This window comes from Hyla sarda, chromosome 2 (genome assembly GCF_029499605.1).
Source record: "Hyla sarda isolate aHylSar1 chromosome 2, aHylSar1.hap1, whole genome shotgun sequence".
NCBI lineage: Eukaryota > Metazoa > Chordata > Amphibia > Anura > Hylidae > Hyla > Hyla sarda.
Window position 1 is genome coordinate 319,372,458 of NC_079190.1, and position 20,273 is coordinate 319,392,730.

General features: G+C 40.9%; 1 protein-coding gene across 1 annotated transcript; it reads left to right on the forward strand.

Annotated features, from left to right (window-relative positions):
- Positions 1 to 1,246: 1,246 nt before the first annotated feature.
- On the forward strand, positions 1,247 to 19,601 carry LOC130356370 (acidic mammalian chitinase-like). The gene is made up of 11 exons (XM_056557804.1): positions 1,247 to 1,482; positions 1,717 to 1,746; positions 2,665 to 2,866; positions 3,064 to 3,120; positions 3,230 to 3,395; positions 6,339 to 6,463; positions 6,666 to 6,789; positions 7,165 to 7,350; positions 10,739 to 10,855; positions 18,147 to 18,276; positions 19,205 to 19,601. The coding sequence occupies exons 1-11, from the start codon at positions 1,458 to 1,460 to the stop codon at positions 19,525 to 19,527; spliced, it is 1,485 nt and encodes a 494-aa protein (XP_056413779.1). The 5' UTR covers positions 1,247 to 1,457; the 3' UTR covers positions 19,528 to 19,601.
- Positions 19,602 to 20,273: the final 672 nt, after the last annotated feature.

Here is a 20,273-nt window from a genome sequence, read left to right on the forward strand (position 1 = left end):
CTCCCATAGAGATGTATGGAGGAGGCGTGCCGGCCGCTACGTCATGCTGCGGCTGGCACGCCCCCTGCACGGGACAGCCGCGGCCCCGTACAGGAGATCACAGGGGGTCCCAGCGGTCGGACCCCCCGCGATCAAACACTTATCCCCTATCTTGTAGATAGGGGATAAGTGTATATTGCTCTGCAGTTGTCCTTTAAGAAAGGTAACTGGTAGGTCTGGGGACCACTGCTACTTACCACCAATATTTTACATGCAATAGACTACTTTACATGCAATTCATGGACAATATTGTTGTTTTGACCCTCTCTGTTTTAAAAGCTGTTTCATACATTGGCTATATTTAGTTACAGCTATTTGCATTACACATCAAGTCATACATTTCACATGACATGATCATTTTTGACATATTGCTTCAACTCAGTCTTAGTTCCCTTTTCTCGTAAATATAAAATGTATGATGAAAGGAATCCAAACAGAAACAGGAGAAAGACTAAGGTATGTCATTTTTCTTCAGCCTGTAGTTATTTTTTGTGCTTACTTCCTTTCTTAAGAAAGCATACATTTATTTTTGTTCAGTAGACTAGAAGGTAGTAAAAAGACCCATATAGTCTCCTCCCAAAAATTTAATGTTTACTAACTTTTTTTTTAGTAACCCTTCATGCTCGGATTACAAAATGAAACAAAACAAACTTTAACTCGTCTTCTTCCGCTTCCTGCTAGCTGTCAGTGAATCACGCTGCTCTCAGCGTATCACCAGCCGCAGCAGGACATTGCTGCGGCCGTGATACGCTGAGATCAGGGTGACTGACCGACCCGCAGGAAGCAGAAGAAGACAGGGATCTGAGAATGGGACACCGACATCGGAGCAACGGGGGAACGTAGGCAGGTGAGTTAAAGTTTGTTTTGTTTCATTTTGCAACCCGAGCATGGAGGGTTAATAAAAAAAAAGCGCCAGAACAGGATTCCTATGCTAAGACCCCTGCCTCTTGGAAAAACAGGAGTCCTACATACTGCATTGTACTTCGGTGACAATGAGGAGGAAAAGTTGACTGCACAAATGTGTGTCTCTCTCTATTATAGTGTACGTGAGTTACACAAACCATTAATCTGACTTTCAGTTCTCACACTTTTGGATAATATTAGAGAATCTTTTATAGAAATTATGTAGCATTTCAGATAGAAATGTCCTTGAATATGTAGCTTTGGGTTGTGCCTTGGCACTGGCTGCAATATCACTCCACCTCTGTTAGCCTTTACTTCAATATCTTTCCCCGTTTTTCCTATCAGTATTCCAGCTGCCTTTATTTGTGTGCCAAGATTTAATTTTTTTATTTTAAATCTGTGACTGCAGGCTTTAATTTTGGGTCCATCTGTACAGCTCCCACACTGATAACATCGTAACCTTCTGTATAAAGCACTATCACAAACCTTTGGACAGTGCTGAGACAGACAGAGAAATGAGCAAGATGCTGCTTTGGGCGGGTAAGAGCCATGAAAAATGTTCACTTAATGTCTAATTATACTCTTATATATTTAAAATATGCCTGACTGTATTAATATATAACATTCCTGGTATGTCACTGTGGGGGTTGATCTTCTAAAGTACCTTAGGTATCTTTTATTAAACAACTGGGTTTTGAGGCTTTGTGTATAAAAACGGCATGTAATGGTTTGCTACTGTATGGGTGTAATGTTTCTATTTTCTTTATTACACAGGTCTATTCCTGATGCTGCATGTTCATCTGGGTAAGATTTTGACTTATTTAGTATGCAGATATTAATTTATTGGACAGAAAATGTCACAAAACAATTTAGTAACCACTTTTTTCAAGTAACAATTTTTATACAATAGTAAGTATGCAATTAAGATACAAAATATTGTAAAACCTCTTTGAGAAAATTGCATGAAAAAGGTATCTTCTGTGGGTGTGGTCCTTTCAAAGAAAATGTATTATGTTTACATAACTGGCTCAAATCAGTGCCTGCCTGGCAAATTTTAGCCTGAAAGGAAAGCACACAGCACTGTTCCACCTGGTTAATTCCGTCTTTTCCCCTGTGCCTCCATATAGTAATAAGGCTCATTTCTGAGCCTTCATACAGTAGTTGGGCCCCCTCTTTGCTCTCATTTAGCAGTTAGGTCTCCACTGAGCCCATATATAGTATATAGGCCCCTCTGTGCCCCATATTGTTGTTAGGCCCACATCTCTGCCCCCCATATTGTAGGTAGGCCCACCTCTGGCACCCATGTAGCATTTAGCCCCCACACTGAGTTTAAAAAATAAAATGGTTACCAGTCACTCTGCTCCTCTCTATGCTTTTGGCATGCCATACCCCGCAGAATCTCTCTCTTAATGATGCACACTTGCCAGGATTCCTGAATTGTCTTAGAAGGGCCCCCCTTTCCCTCCATGCATGGCAGCTGCATCCTTAAATATACACTAAAGACCTGCCCTGGGGGCATATGCCCCCCTGCCCACTGTCCCACCCACCCCTGGTTTGAGTAAGAGTATGGGGGAGATAGTGACAGAAATCTAAACTGTATCTTAGGATAAGGATACCACGGATTCAGGCCTCTGTGATTAATAGCATCATTCTTATAAAAGGCAAATTTAATAAAATAGCATTTACATTTAATATGTTACTGATCATTCTATGCTTTTTCAGGTTCTACCTACAAGCTGGTTTGCTACTTTACAAACTGGTCACAGTACCGGCCTGACCAGGGAAAGTACATGCCAGGGAATGTTGACCCGCAGCTCTGCACTCATCTCGTATATGCCTTTGCCACCATGAATGAGCATAAGATTGCGCCTTATGAGTGGAATGATGATGTCCTATACAAACAGTTTAGTGACCTAAAGCAGAAGTTAGTATCTCCATAATGTGATTTCTTTTTTTCTTGGGTTCATTCACAACTTGTAATATTGTCCATTACTGTTTAAGCATCATGTGTATGTGCATTCACCTATGTCCATGCAACAACAAGAGAACAGTCCATCCAGATCATGTATCCCAAATAAACATAACAAATATCATGATTTGTTTTAATGCTCTTATTTTTAGAAATCCAAAACTGGTGAACTTACTGGCAATTGGAGGTTGGAACTTTGGAACACAGAAGTAAGCATATGTGTGTGTGTGTGTGTGTGTATATATATATATATATATATATATATATATATATATATATATTATACAAATATACTACTTTAAATTTTCTGGCACTTAGGTTCACAGATATGGTTGCTTCTGCTGGGAACCGGTCAATTTTCATTAAATCTGTGATTGCATATCTCCGACAATATGACTTTGATGGAATAGACCTCGATTTTGAGTACCCAGGATCTCGAGGTAGCCCTCCTGAGGATAAGCAGAGATTTACTATATTGATACAGGTGAGGCTGCTTAATGAAAAGATCTGCTGGTATACAAGTGTTTTCAAACAGCAAATAACAACACAAAACACATCTTGCTGAGCTCAATTGTTTTTAGGACTGCGACTATTCTTTTCATAATCAATTAGAGGGCCGATTATTGTTTTGATTAATAGACTAATTTGATAAAAATAACCATAGGGGAGAAGAAGATATTTGTAAGATTAGATGTAGATAAGGGAGGAAGTTAATAAGGGTAGGAGATCAGACTGAAGATCTGTGTATTAGGTAAACGGTTTATTCGATTATGAAAATAGTTGACAACTTATTAATCGAATATTTTTTATTTGTATACTTTATCTCTTATTAGCCCCAGACACAGGAGAAATACAGCTCCTTAACAATCTCTACAGGATCTGTCAAGACCCAACAGTTCCTGCAGATACCTGTCTCCAAGTGATCATATACTCTAGCTATAGCTATACTATAGCGCTCATTGAACATTGTGTATATAGTGATCAAGAAGACAGGGATGGTAAAAATCCATCCATGCTATCTGGACAACCGGCTTGCCACTATTACAGAGGCACTGTCTCAATGCCACTGCAAACTCTGCAAGGTCATTTAAAAACATCCTTGCAAAGTTAATTGCCAACTAAGTGGTCTGCAAGGATGTATTTCTCCTGTATCTGGGGCTAATAAGAAAAAAATATACAAATAAAAATATTTTAAAAAGTAGCAAACAGATATTTTGGTTTTGTTTTAAGTCAATAGTTACATGTATCCCTATTGTATCACTACTTTGTTGATTCAGTTGGAGGAAATATTAAAAACCCTGATGCCATTTGCCCCATACTAGGGGGAGAATTTCCATCCCGACTCCAAATATGGCAGGATAAATCCCTAGATCAACATTCTGTCCCTATAAATATATTCTCCATAACCTGTAATATTATCACTCTCTGGAAATGCATCCAGGCCCCTTTTGTACTCTTGTACTTTTTATAAGTTCACCATGACCACTTTATCTGGCAGATGAGAGAGTTCCATAGTCTCACTGCTCTTACAGTAAAAAACCCCGTATGTGATGGCGTAGAAACCTTGGTTTTTCTAGGTGTAGAGGATGCCCCTTGGAATAGATACAGTCCTGGGTATAAATAGATCATGGGGAAATCTTGGTGCTGCCACCTGATATACCGTATTTATCGGGGTATACCATGCACCAGCCTATAACACGCACCCTCATTTTACCAAGGATATTTGAGTAAAAAAAGTTTTTTACCCAAATATCCATGGTAAAATGAGGGTGCGTGTGTGCGCGTGTATACCCCGATACACCCCCAGGAAAGGCAGAGGGAGAGAGGCCGTCGCTGCCCGCTTCTCTCCCCCTGCCTTTCCTGGGGTCTAGATAGCTGCTGTCGGCCCTTTTCACTACCCTGGTTATCGGCGCCGCTGCCCGTTCTGTCCCCCTGACTATCGGTGCCGGCGCCGATAGCCAGGGGGAGAGAAGCGGCGCCGACAGCCAGGGGGAGAGAAGGGGCAGCGGCACCCATTGCCGGCGCCACTGCCCCGTTGCCTCCCCCCATCCCCGGTGGCATAATTACCTGAGTCGGGTCCGCGCTGCTGCAGGCCTCCGTCGTGCGTCCCCAGCGTCGTTGCTATGCACGGCGCGGCGCACTGACGTCATGCGCCGCGCCGTTCAGCGCATAGCAATGACGCCGGGGACGCACGACGGAGGCCTGCAGCAGCGCGGACCCGACTCAGGTAATTATGCCACCGGGGATGGGGGGAGGCAACGGGGCAGCGGCGCCGGCAATGGGTGCCGCTGCCCCTTCTCTCCCCCTGGCTGTCGGCGCTGCTTCTCTCCCCCTGGCTATCGGCGCCGGCACCGATAGTCCGGGGGACAGAACGGGCAGCGGCGTCGATAACCAGGGGGTGAGAAGGGCCGACAGCAGCGCTCTAGACCCCAGGAAAGGCAGGGGGAGAGAAGCGGGCAGCGACGGCCTCTCTCCCCCTGCCTTTCCTGGGGGTGTATCGGCGTATAACACGCACACAGACTTTAGGCTAAAAATTTTAGCCTAAAAAGTGCGTGTTATACGCCGATAAATACGGTATTTATACATAGTTATAAGGTCACCCCTAAGCCGTCTTTTTTTCTAAACTAAATAACCCTAATTCTCATAATCTTTTGGGGTACTGTGGTCCTCCCATTCCCCGTATTACTCTGATTGTCAGCCTTTGAACCTTCTCCATGGCCATAAACTCTCGTTGATTAAATTAGAAAATGGTTAAAATTTGTTGTTTGACATTTGTTTTTTTCAAGACCTTTATTAATTGGTGGATTTTTTTTGTCTCTAAGCGCGCCATTGCATATGTAATTGTCACTGAACTCTCCAGTTTTGCCCTGTGTAATAATGCCAGCGATCAGCCAATGAACAAGCAAACACTAGGTGGTTAACTTATTGTTTTTTGCTTTTTTTTTTTTTTTACAGGTTAAAATCCCATTGTTTGCTGTACATCTCCATGTGTAAAAATGGGATCTATTGCTGGCACATGATGCAAGCAAAGGCCTGCACGTACTTGTAATAGGCTTTATAAATGAGTACTGATCTACAAGATCTGGTTCCTGCTCAGAAAATCTGCCATGGCAGCTATGACAGATCCTTTTTTTGAATTGATTTAAACAAATCTTTACAGATCCCAGTTTGGTTCTTAGTATTTCTGGTGACATATAGAACTCGAGACTACGCTATCCATACCATCAAAAGCAAAAGAACCCTGATAGAATGTACATAATGAGCTATTAAGATATTCTTTATTCTGATGTTTTTTTTTTTTTTACCTTTTTAACTTATTTATTTCTTAATTACTATAGATTACTGGACTTGCTGCATGCTGAACAAAGCAGATTTTGTTGGTTATCATGTTTTATCTAAGCATCTTTCTTTTCTCTTATTCTATTAGGAAATGCTGGAGGCATTTACCGAAGAATCTAAATCTTCAGGTCTTCCAAGGCTTCTAATCACAGCGGCAGTGTCAGCAGGAAAAGGGACCATAGATGCTGGATATGAGATAGCAAAGATCGGACAGTGAGTTCAAATAAATAAATAATTAAAGGGTATAGTAAAGCATGACTTTTGTGAGGTTTTGTAATGCTCTGTGGTGTGTCTGGTCTCAAATCTTTTGTGGCTTTCATTGTGTAATAGAGAAAGTCATAAGATGAGTGCAGTATTTGGTGTTGTAAGTTACATTTTTGTGCAACCTTGAGAACTTTGCTGTGTTTCTCCACAGATTACTGGATTTTATCAGCGTAATGACTTATGATTTCCATGGAGGGTGGGACACTCAGTCTGGACACAACAGCCCTCTGTGCAAGGGTTCCACAGACTACGGAGAATTAGAATACTTTAACATTGTAAGAAAAATAGTCCTCTGTTTCCATTTTATGTGAATGTTGACCATGTTGATGGTCAATTTAAGGAATTTTGTAAGCCAGGAATATGTTTTACTGAGCCAAAAATTGTTATTGGCATTTAGAATTTCTTACTGTTAATTTGTTACTGCTGTTCACTTTCTATGCAACATCTCAGCCTACACAAGTTTATTATTTTTTATTTTTTGGGTAAAGAAAAATAGTGTTATTGGTCCATGGAAAAGCCCCTTTTGAAAACAGTAGTTACCCTAGATAAGTCAATCCAGTAAAAGCCTTACAATGTAAAATGGGTAACTGTAGATTTTGGCATTATTTTCCCCTTCTTTTCTATGTGCCAAATTTCCACTTTGCTCTTAGAATTTTGCTATGAATTATTGGAAAGACAACGGAGCCCCTGCAGAGAAACTTCTAATTGGATTCCCAACCTATGGCCGAACCTTCAGAAACTCAAATCCTAACAACTGTGATGTGGGGATTCCTGTGTCTGGAGCAGGATCAGCTGGGCCATACACCAGGGAGGCTGGATTCTGGGCCTATTATGAGGTAGGATACAACAGTATTATTAACCAAACAAAGTAAAGTCTACTGTTCAACTAGGATGGATCTTGTCTGTGTGGATGTCTTAAATTTAACACATTCAACATATTAAGGGTGGATACCTGACTCTATTACATTTGGCTGAAATTGGTCAAGCAAAAGAGGATGATTACCCCATTTATACCCATTCTTTATAGTACTACTAAGCTAATGTGCTGCTGTGTCAGACTGATACACTATTCTAGGTAGTGAATGGACATTGGTTTTGGCAGCAGTTAGGCTAAGGGTTCGTTCACATTGCCGTCAAGCTCTGTTCTGTGTCCTCGATAGTGAGATCCATTCTTGACTTTTGCTAACAGAATTAAAAGGATCCCATTAAGGTCAGTGGGATTGTTTTATAATCCTTTAGAATCCATTTTCATTGATTATGTTTCTATTCCGTTATTTTGATGGAAAAAAGGACAGTGCACAGTTATGTCATAATAACCATACTTACCTGTCCCTGCTCCTTAATTCAGTTGGCCCATGATCTTCCTTGTTAGGACATCGGGCTTAGTGACCCGGTGGAGCTTCAGGAGCACCCTGGCGTCACTGCCTTTGCTTCTTTGCTGGGTCCTGCTGCTGAATATTATACATGCTTGCACCCACCATTTTAAAATGATGATTGGGTCCACTAATGGTCTAATGCAGCTGCAGATGCCAGCATTTGAGTGCTTCTCAAAGATGCTGGTTGTACAATGTGCTTGAAAAACCTCTTCCTCTGCATGCAATGTGATTTCCTGGTTCAGATCCTCTTGTGAGCATACTCAGATGTAATAATGGATTCCAATGGAAATAGCAAATAATGGACGCAAACAGATTACCTAAATGTGCATCTGGCATCCATCCATCTTCAATGTTAAATTGAAGATTTATTTTTCGTTATTTTGGCGGTGAAAAAATACTACATTCACCGTCTTTCCTTAAATAAAGGAGCAGAAACGTACAGGTGCTAACAGATGCTAAATGATTATAAAACAATCTCATTGACATCAATGGGATCCTTTTAAATCCATTAGCAAAATCAACAACGGATCTCACTAGCGGGGACAACAGAATGGAGCCCGACGGCAATGTGAACGAGCCCTTAGCTGACAGTTCATTGGATCAGTCCATTATTGTAAGTAGTGACTGTGCATTGGTTCAGTCCACATTCAGTTAAAAAACTGTTGGGACAGTTTCATTTGATTGGTCCATTTTTGTAGCTTATGACTGCATTGGTTTGGTCCACAGTTAGCTAAGAGACAATTGGAAGTTCGGGGAACAATTCCTCAAACAAAATAGCAATCCCATGAACAAATAGTAAAAAAATGTGCTCCAGGATGAGCTGATGAATCTGAAGAAGGAAAGACATGTAGATAAGAACTAGGTTACTTTTCACAGGACTAGATTAGACTAATAATTATCTGCGCTCCTTTCTTGATACATTACGTATTTCAAGGGCTTGACAAATGTATTAAGAATCTTGGAGCCAACAAATAAATGTTAGGAGCCAGAATGCTGCATGTCACGTTTCAGGACATTATATTAACTCATTAGTGTCACCCTAATCCCTCCCTGTGTATCACAGTCATTAGTGTCCCTTCATCTTCCCATGTGTCACAATAATTACTTTACGCTCTTTTCTCCCTGTGTGTCACAGTCATTTGTTTTCCCCTTATCCCCCCCCCATGAGTCAATTATTAATGTTCCCTTATCCCCCTCCATATGAATGTCCCCTCATCTCTTTCCCTATGCGTTACATTCATAAGTGTCTCATCTTGTTCAAAAAACAAAACAAAAACTGTTTTACTTATCTCCACCTCTATTCCTGCGCTGATCCACTGTTCTGCCTCCAGTGTTCAGATGTTGCTTCAGTGTGCTGCTTCGGATGTCTTCTGTTGTCAATCCGATATCACCTGACAGCCATAGCCAATCAGCAGCCTTTCCATGATGCCTTGTACTCCTGGAGTCTGCTCCTGAGGCTGCTTATTGGCTGCAGCGATCACCTGATGTCCGCTGCTCCTATAACACCGGAACACACAGGCCACAGGAAGAACGGGGGATTAGCGCAGGTGCACTAATGACAGATTACCTTTAAGAATGTTTATGGTGGCACCCAGGTTTTTGTCTGACCTTTCCAATAGGGTTTGTCCATCTTTAGAAAACAAACTGTCTTACTTACCTCTGCACCTGCACTAATCCCCTGTCCTTCCTGTAGTCCGTGCTTCGGTGTTACAGGAGCAGCGGATATCAGGTGATCGCCAAAGCCAATCTGCAGCTGCATGCTTTTATATATTAATACATTAAAACAGCTCAACCCATATTTAGCTTTTTGAATATAAAATAAAGAGCTATAGTGAAGGAAAAAATCTTTTGATTCCTTGCTTATTTTGTTTGTTTGTCCACTGACAAAGAAACGATTAGTCTATAATTTTAATGGTAGGTTTATTTGAATGGTGAGAGACAGAATAACAATAAACAAAATCTGAAAAATCTATTATCAAATAAGTTATAGATAGATTTGCATTCTACTCAGTGAGATAAGTATTCCCCCCCCCCCTTTGCAAAACATGACTTAGGACTTGGTAGCAAGACCCTTTTTGGCAATCACAGTGGTCAGATGTTTCTTATATTAGTTGCCACAGTTGAACACATCTCAGGAGGAATTTTATCCTACTCCTCTTTGCAGATCCTTTCTAAGTCATTAAGGCATACCTGCCATATAAAAAAAAAATGCTTTTTTGTTACTCACTAGGCCATACAGATGCTTTTTATGTATTTTTTTTTTTATGTGTCTAGCTTCTGTATTTGGCTTGCAAATCCCTCTGTTCTGCTGCTCACTCATTCTGAAAACTACTGCTCAGGAAGGGCATGTCAGAGGCAAGCACTGAGCCCACCCTCACTCACCATATAATATAATATATATAAATTTTTTATTAAGTATATTAGACATGTTAATGTTTTGGCAAAATGTACAACATATAAAAGTTTTAGAATTTCAATTTCATTCAAGGTCTGAGGCTGACATTTGTCAACTCACACTTTCAGCTCCCTCCACAGATTTTCTATGGGATTATGCTCTGGTGACTGGCTAGGCCACTCCAGGACCTCCTTTGTTGCCTTAGTTGTGTTTTTTGGGTCATTGTCATGCTGGAATACTCCTCCATTACCCATTTTCAATGCCTGTTTGGGGGAAGGGGGTTCTAACCCAAGATTTAAAATTTTACTTAAAGGGTTATGAGTTTATTACCATCAGGGTCTACTGAAAAAATAACCAGGAGATTTAAATATACCATTTCATTTGCATGACCATCGCAGCTAATAACAGTAAATGATATGGAATATGACAGCTTGTTCTATGTGTTCTCCTTAGATCTGCACTTGGCTTAAAGGGACCACAGTAAAATGGATTCCTGACCAAAGGGTGCCATATGCTTGCAAGGATAATGAGTGGGTTGGATTTGACAACCAAGAAAGTTATGAATGCAAGGTAAGGTGGTACCTCTATGATGTTTTGTATTGTTATTATGGTGACAACTTTATGAAATCCTAAGTTATTTACCTTTAACCTCTTCAGGACATAGGGCGTATGGATACGCCCTGCAATTCCGAGTCCTTAAGGACCGAGGGCGTATCCATACGCCCTTGGGAATTCCGGTCCCCACCGCTAGCCGGTTGGGGACCGGAGCCGGATCCCTGCTGAAATCGTTCAGCAGGCATCGCGGCATATCGCCCAGGGGGGTCATTATGCCCCCCCCATGTCGGCGATGGCAGCATATCGCTGGACAATTCAGTCCAGCGATCTGCGGCGATTCCGGGTCAATCGGGTCTCCAGTGACCCGGAATTACTGGCTGATCGGGGCCGTCACTGATGGCCCCGAACAGCCATAGCCAGCAGGGGTGAGGTGGCACTGGTGCCACCTCACGATCGCCATGATTCGTCGGCCGGTTTACCGGCCGACCAATCAGGGCACCTGCTGCGGGTGTCACTCCCGCAACCCGCTCCGCCTCTCTTCCGGAAGACGTGAGCGGGTGCGGGAAGAAGACCCCGGGAGCTGGGGACCCCGATCCCCGGCGTCAGTGTTGGGATCGGGGCCCCAGGAGCGGTGGCGGCGGCGAGGGACTGACCTGTGTCCCGGAGCAGCAGTAGGAGTTGAGTGACAGCCTCCTGCTGTTGCTTAGCAACAGCTCCCAGCATGCAAAAAGGGCATGCTGGGAGCTGTAGTTATGCAACAGCAGGAGGCAGACAACCACAACTCCCAGCATTCCCTTATGGGCATTCTGGGACTTATAGTTTTGCAACAGCTGGAGGCACATTTTTCTATGGAAAAGTGTACCTTCAGCTGTTGTATAACTACAACTCCCAGCTTGCACAAACAGCTAAAGTGCATGCTGGGAGTTGTAGTGGTGCATCTGCTGGTTGCTTAACTACAACTCCCAGCATGCCCGTTGGCTGTCGGTGACTGCTGAGAGTTGTAGTTTGGCAACAGCTGAAGGCACAATGGTTGTGAAACTCAGTTTTTTTTTAACCTAACTCAGTGTTTCACGACCGGTGTGCCTCCAGCTGTTGCAAACTACAACTCTCAGCAGTCACCGTACACCATGCACTATACATGCTGGGAGTTGTAGTTTTGCAACAGCTGGAGGCACAGTTAGGTCCCAAACTCAGTGATACATAACCAGTGTGCCTACAGCTGTTACAAAACTAAAACTCTCAGCATGTACAGTCTGTCAGCGCATTCTGGGAGTTGTAGTTTTGCAACAGCTGGATGTCCCCCCCCAATGTGAACGTACAGGGTACACTCACATGGGCGGAGGTTTATAGTAAGTATCCGGCTGCAAGTTTGAGCTGTGGCAAATTTTCTGCCGCAGCTCAAACTGCCAGCGAGAAACTACTGTGAACCCCCGCCAGTGTGACTGTACCCTAAAAACACTACATTACACTAACACAAAATAAAATAAAAAGTAAAAAACACTATATATACACATACCCCTACACAGCCCCCCCTCCCCTCCCCAATAAAAATGAAAAATGTCTGGTACGCCACTGTTTCCAAAACGGAGCCTCCAGCTGTTGCAAAACAACAACTCCCAGTATTGTCGGACAGCCGTTCACTGTCCAGGCATGCTGGGAGTTTTGCAACAGCTGGAGGCACCCTGTTTGGGAATCACTGGCGTAGAATTCCCCTACGTCCACCCCTATGCAAGTCCCTAATTTAGGCCTCAAATGCGCATGGCGCTCTCACTTTGGAGCCTTGTCGTATTTCAAGGCAACAGTTTAGGGTCACATATGGGGTATCGCCGTACTCGGGAGAAATTGTGTTACAAATTTTGGGGGCTATTTTCTGCTTTTATCCTTTTTTAAAATGTAAAATTTTTGGGAAAACAAGCATTTTAGGTTAAAATTTTTTATTTTTTTTTTACATATGCAAAAGTCGTGAAACACCTGTGGAGTATAAAGGTTCACTTAACCCCTTGTTACGTTCCCCGAGGGGTCTAGTTTCCAAAATAGTATGCCATGTGTTTTTTTTTTTTTGCTGTCCTGGCACCATAGGGGCTTCCTAATTGCGGCATGCCCCCAGAGCAAAATTTGCTTCCAAAAAGCCAAATGTGACTACTCCTCTTCTGAGACCTGTAGTGCGCCAGCAGAGCACTTTTCACCCCCATATGGGATGTTTTCTGAATCGGGAGAAATTGGGCTTCAAATTTTGAAGGGTATTTTCTGCTATTATCCTTTTTAAAAATGTAAAATTTTTGGGAAAACAAGCATTTTAGGTAAAAATTATTATTATTTTTTACATTTGCAAAAATCATGAAACACCTGTGAGGTATTAAGGCTCACTTTATCCCATGTTACATTCCCCGAGGGGTCTATTTTCCAAAATAGTAGGCCATGTGTTTTTTTTTTTTGCTGTTCTGGCACCATAGGGGCTTCCTAAATGCAACATGCCCCCCAAAAACCATTTCAGAAAAACGTACTCTCCAAAATCCCCTTGTCGCTCCTTCCCTTCTGAGCCCTCTACTGCGCCCGCCGAACAATTTACATAGACATATGAGGTATGTCCTTACTCGAGAGAAATTGGGCTACAAATACAAGTAAAAATTTTCTCCTTTTACCACTTGCAAAAATTCTAAAATTGGGTCTACAAGAACATGCGAATGTAAAAAAATTAAGATTTTGAATTTTCTCCTTCATTTTGCTGCTATTCCTGTGAAACACCTAAAGGGTTAAAACACTTACTGAATGTCATTTTGAATACTTTGGGGGGTGTTGTTTTTATAATGAGGTCATTTATGGAGTATTTCTAATATGAAGACCCTTCTAATCCACTTCAAAACTGAACTGGTCCCTGAAAAATATCGAGTTTGAAAATTTTGTGAAAAATCGGAAAATTGCTGCTGAACTTTGAAGCCCTCTGATGTCTTCCAAAAGTAAAAACTTGTCAATTTTATGATGCAAACATAAAGTAGACATATTGTATATGTGAATCAAATTTTTTTTTATTCGTAATATCCATTTTCCTTACAAGCAGAAAGCTTCAAAGTTAGAAAAATGCAAAATTTTCTAATTTTTCATCAAATTTACGGATTTTTCACCAAGAAAGGATGCAAGTTACCACAAAAATTTACTACTATGTTAAAGTAGAATATGTCACGAAAAAAACAATCTCGGGATCAGAATGATAACTAAAAGCATTCCAGAGTTATTAATGTCTAAAGTGACAGTGGTCAGATGTGCAAAAAACGCTCTGGTCCTTAAGGCCAAAATGGGCTTGGTCCTGAAGGGGTTAAATAGGCACTATCGCTTCAACAAACTTTACATTAATAAATAGTACACATAAATGTAAGAAACCTTGCATACTGTTATTAGAAAAATAAGCTCATCATCTGCTCTGAAATGTAGCTCAAGTCCATCTTGTCTTTGAAAGATGGACTAGCAGCCCACACAATGATGAAGTCACATGCTTCCCAATGAAGTCTATGGAGAAGGTAGGGGGAGAGGTTAATGAGAGCCAGAAGCAAACAGAGACTGCTGCTGCTTCTTCTTAGCTCAGGGAAAACTGAAAATGGAGTATACAGAGCAAAAATCTGCTGGAAAATGCCATATACAAGTTATACATTGGCCAAAAAATAGTGATACTCCTCATATACACACGACAGCTTATCCTGAAATGTTTTCTGTAACTGCAGTTAGACTGGCCCACCAAAGTACTAGACAATCTTCCAGAAGGCTCAAAATGTGATACAATAATATAAACCTAATATCTTAAAAGTCTAGTAGAATACAGTCTTGTTAAGTGTTGATTAAAAAAAAAAATTCTACAGATATCCGGTTAAACCATTGGTGTGTAATGAATACTTTAACTTCTTAATAACCGGCCAGTTTTTGTTTATGTTGTTTCTTCCTCTTTGCCTTCTAAGAGCCGTGACTATTTTTCCATCCACTTTGCCAAATGAGGGTGTTTTTTCAAGGCAAATGGTGTCTAATAATGGCACTTTTTATTTTATTATGTTTCTATGCAGTGCACTTTTTTTGTAAAAATGACACTTTATCTTTATTTTTTAGGACCATACGATAACAATGATACCCAACTTATATAGGTTTGATTTTGCTTCTACTAAAAACTATAACTTTTTGCACAAAAATTAGTACATATAAAATTGAGCTCTTCTGACCCCTATAACTATTTTATTTTTCCGTATAAGCGGGTATGTGAGGGCTAATTTTTTGCGCTGTAATCTGTAGTTTTTATCGGTACCACTTTTATTTCGATGGGATTTTTTTATTGCTTTTTATAAAAAATTTTGGGGTATACAAAGTGACCAAAAATACGCATTTTTTGACTTTGGTATTTTTTATTTAAATATACACCATTGACCGTGCGGTTTAATTAATGTTATATCATTATAGTTCAGACATTAATGTACATGGTCATACCACTAGTTTATGTTTATTTTTGTTTACATATTTTTTTTTAATCAGAAAAGGGGGGTGATTCAAACTTTTTTTAGGGAAGGGATTAATTCACATTTATTAATTCAACTTTGTTGGTGACATCTAAGGGGTTAATGCCAGGCATCACTGCGATCGGTGATGTCCGGCATTAGACACTCGGCTATGACGCGCACTTAGCTCCTGAGCCCGTGTCATAAAAGGGGAGCAAGCTAATAGAGAGACCAATGATTGGAGGGTGAATCCACATACAACTAATAAACCACCAAAGGTGGTCCAGAAATATCCTTGGGTTCCCAACCATCAACTATTTACAGGACTTTATTAAGAGGGTCCAAAACAAAATAATAATAATAATCATAATAATAGTGCACTTAGTGTCTGAAAAAATAAAGATGAAAAACACACATTAAAAACACTGTGTGCGATTAACCACCATAATTAAAGGTGATATGGGCTCTATTGGCTCCATTGATAATTGTTAGGTTGTAGGGGACATCCCTTATCTACTGCTATTGGTTAAAGCACACAGCTAGTTAAAACCAGTAACAATGCCCCCCTACTGGTTTTAACTAGCTGTGTGCTTCAACCAATAGTACTAGATAAGGGGCATTGTTAAAGAGATGTCTCCTACAACCTAACAATTATCAATGGAGCCATTAGAGCCCATATCACCTTTAATTATGGTGGTTAATCGCACACACAGTGTTTTTAATGTGTGTTTTTAATCTTTATTTTTACAGACACTAAGTGCACTATTATTATTTAGTTTTGGACCCTCTTAATAAAGTCCTAGTTGATGGTTGGGAACCAAAGGGTATTTCTGGACCACTTTTGGTGGTTTATTAGTTGTATAAAAGGGGAGCAGGCCCAGGGTGTACAGGTATGCCCTGTGTCCTTAAGGAGTTAAAAAAAACTGTGTTTTTTTTAACTTCACATTTTTTATGTCCCCATAGATTATTTATAGCAATTAATAGACTGCTATTATTGTTTAGTGCTATACATAGGAATAGCACTGATCAGTAATACTGCTGATTTAATTCTCTTATCTGCCAGAAGAGCTGGAGATGAGGGGACCTCCATTGGCCATTTTGCAGGTAATCCGATCAGTCCCCCCGAGCCCCGATAATTGAGCAGATGCTGTGACCAGTATTGATTACAGCATCTGAAGAGTTAATGGTGGACATGAGTGCGATTGCTAATGTCCGACATTACCGGTATGAAGCTGGAGTGTTAAGTACCAGTGCATCAGGATATACATTTACGTCTAATGTTGTTAAGGGGTTAATTTTTTAAATGGGAAAAGGAGGTAATTTTTCATTAGGGTAGGGAATAATCTACTTATAGTAACCAGGGGCGGATCCAGGGTCTAGTCTCGGGAGGGGCACTATCGCAATATTTGGTGTTGGCGGACAGAAAATAATGTGTTGCTTATGGAACAGGTACCTAATGCTGCCAGGTAGGTAGTGACCCCCAGGTAGGTAGTACCCCATGTAGGTAATGACCACAATAGGTAGTGGCCCCTAGTAGGTCATGTCCCCCAAGTAGGTATTCATGCCCCCTGTAGGTAAATCCCCCAGAAAGCTGTCCCCTGTATGAAAACCCTCATATAAGCTATGTGGATATTAGGTAGCCCACCTATTAGTTTTGTATTTAGTCCCCATATTAACTAGGCAGGAACATAGTAGATAGTCCCCCACATTAGCTAGGCAGCAGATGCCCCCCACATTATCTAGGCAGCAGAATTCCCCCACATTAGCTAGGCAGCAGAAGTCCCCCACATTGGGTTAGGCAGCAGATGTTCCCTCATAATAGGTAAGGCGGCAAATGTTCCCTCATAATTGGTTAGGCGGCAGATGTTCCCCCACAATTGGGTTAGGCGGCAGATGTTCCCCCACAATTGGGTTAGGCGGCAGATGTTCCCCCACAATTGGGTTAGGTCTCAGATGTTCCCCCACAATTGGTTAGGTAGCAGACGTCCCCCCACAATTGGTTAGGCGGCAGATGTTCCCCTACAATTGGGTTAGGCAGCAGATGTTCTCCCTACAATTACGTAGGCAGTATTACCCCCCTGATGGTGACGTAGGGTTGGGAAAAAAAATCTCGGGGGCCCTGTTGCCCCCCCTGGATCCGCCACTGATAGTAACCATCATCTGGCATCTGTTAAAAAAAAAATGCAGGGGTTAAAGTAGACCCTATAATAGTCCTTTGTGAGCACAAGAAACTTGAGGTCACACAATGTTATATTCATATATCTCTTCTGGAACAATATACATATATGCAGGTTTCAGTTTTAGCTGGATATGCAAATTAGCCCCCCTCCCTAGACTTCCTATGCTAGCTTCCAACCTCCACAAGGAGAAACAGTATTCCACAAATGTTTTAGCTGGGCGCATCACTTTTTTATGTAAAGACAATAACTTTAATATAGAAAAACTCACTGAGACAAACACTGTCTGCTTCGCTCATATGGACCTCTCAAAGCTAAACTTTTATTGCTCTAATTGCTCTAGTAAAATGAAAGCTGAGCTCTGATTGGTCACTATGGGCAAATCATAAAGTTTTTGTCAGTTTTGTGAGTTTTGATATATTTGTGCCATGGCATCTGGGTCATACAGGTCATTTGCACCATGGGAGGTGTAAACAGGTTTGGAGTAAGATACCCAGACAAGATGATAATAATGAAAATAACTCCTATTTGAAACTGTATTTTTTTAATTTTTATATTACTAAAATAATTAAAAAATGGTTTTCCAATGTACTTAGTACTTAGTAAATTTAGTTCAAATATCAATTTATAATATGAGTTTCTCTCTCTTACTTCAAGGTGAGGTTCTTAAAAGAAAGTGGGTTTGGCGGTGCTATGGTTTGGGCCATTGATTTAGATGATTTTCAGGGAAGCTTTTGCGGTGAAGGGAAATATCCACTGATCAGTCACCTGAAGTCCTTGTTGGAAGGTAAGTGATCATTTTAAAAAGAAGAGGTACTAATGATGCAGGATTAAAACTAGACCACCAATCATCAGTACATTCTGTAGATTTTGAAAGACACATGTAAATCTGATACTTATTTTCTACTATTTTTCATGGCCTGCAAAAAACATTCAACAAATCACAATATAATGTTGACAAATATATCTATATTTACTTTTATCCTTATTCTTGGGCTTGTGAACTAATTCCCCTAGGCAGGAACTGAGACAAAAATGTAAAAAAAAAAAAAAAAGCGTTATACTTATCCCTCCCTTATACTCCCTGCCAGATACTGTCACTGCTCTGAAGTCCTCAGCGGAAGTGCTCGTTGACACTCTGTACAGTGCGCACAGGACCACTGCAACCAATAACTGGCCAGAGCAGTCACTGCAACAAAACATGCAGTTGACCAGCAAGGCCAGTAAATGGCTGAAGTTGCTTTGTGCACAGTGTATGTTTCTGTCACTCCCATAAACATTCATTAGAGCACTAGGGTGCTAAGCGAATGCTCAATTCAAACTGTTCAGCTGTGCAGCTGGATGGAACGAGGGGTTTTTTGATTCCTTTACTCTAGTAATTACTGGGGTTCCCAGTGATGGATAAATGATAAATGTATATTGTTGGACAATCCCTTTAAATTGGAAATGTAAGAAACCAGTCCAAAGGACCTGGGCAGTAAGTTACTCATAATGAGTATCGCACTGTATATGGGAGGATATAATAGGGAAAGTTGAGAGTCTTAGGCCCTTGACTAAGTGAAAAGCAGGAATGGTTAGTAGATAGAATGAGTAAAAAATAAAATAATAAAGGTGCCACACTATAAAAGCTTTGTAGACTTTTGTAGTTTTGGATTAAATTCTGGTGACTGGACAGAGAAATGTTTCATGGAAGGTTTTCTCTATAATATATTTAGGTTCAACTGTAAACTGCCCTGGTGACATATGTGGTGGAACTCCAACTCCAACTACTCCAGGTACACCAACCACAACCACAACTGTAACAACTACAACAACAACAGCAGCCAATCCTGGAGAAAGTACACCAGAGCCTCCAGTAACTACTCCACCTGTTAATGACGTTGACTCCAGCTTCTGTGTGGGTAAAACTGATGGTCTTCATGTAAACCCACTAAATACAAACAAATTTTACATATGTGCATCTGGGGTTACCTACTCAATGAAATGTGGAGATGGATTAGTATTTCAGGCTAGCTGCAACTGTTGCAACTGGCCATGAAGATGCATCTGTCCCCTTTGATCTAATACTACCAATACATATATATGCCCTAATAAATTTTCAGATGAATATGCTATTGTGGTATATGTGTTTTTTTTTTTTTTTTTTACAATACACTGTATGTACATGAATAAAAAAACATTCTTGTATTTAAATACTGTTATAACTGCTGAAGGTTATAATGAGTGTATCTCCTTCCCTCCATGCCAAATTCTCCTCTCATTCTCCAAGTTCCCTCTCCCGCAGCTATATCAGCCACATGTGGACCCTAGAACAGTGTATGATAAATAGTCCCTAGATCTGCTTTAAAGTGTACCTGTCAGATCCCACAAAAAAAATAAACAAACAATATGTTGCCCAGTAGATAATCCTAATCATGTACATGCAAATATAATGTATCATGTACTGATATTTTACACACAAAAATGCATATTACAGCTGCTCAATGTCTTTTTGATCTATCCAACGGGAGAGGGTGTGTCTTTCTTTTGCCTGCAGTGTGATTACTCCTCCCCTTCCCTCCCCCTGCTGACTGGCTGCTCTCTGAAGGGAGCCTGGCAGCCCTGCTCTGTAACCCTTTCCTCTCTGGTTTTATGCTGTACACACACACACTGATTATTGGAGATTGTCTATACTCTACCACCAAAGACAATATAGTTAGTGCATATCTTACATCTTCCTAAATTAGTGGAAAGGTCTAGTGCTAAAAGTACAGTGTTTTTTATGTAAAATATTTGGAATATTTG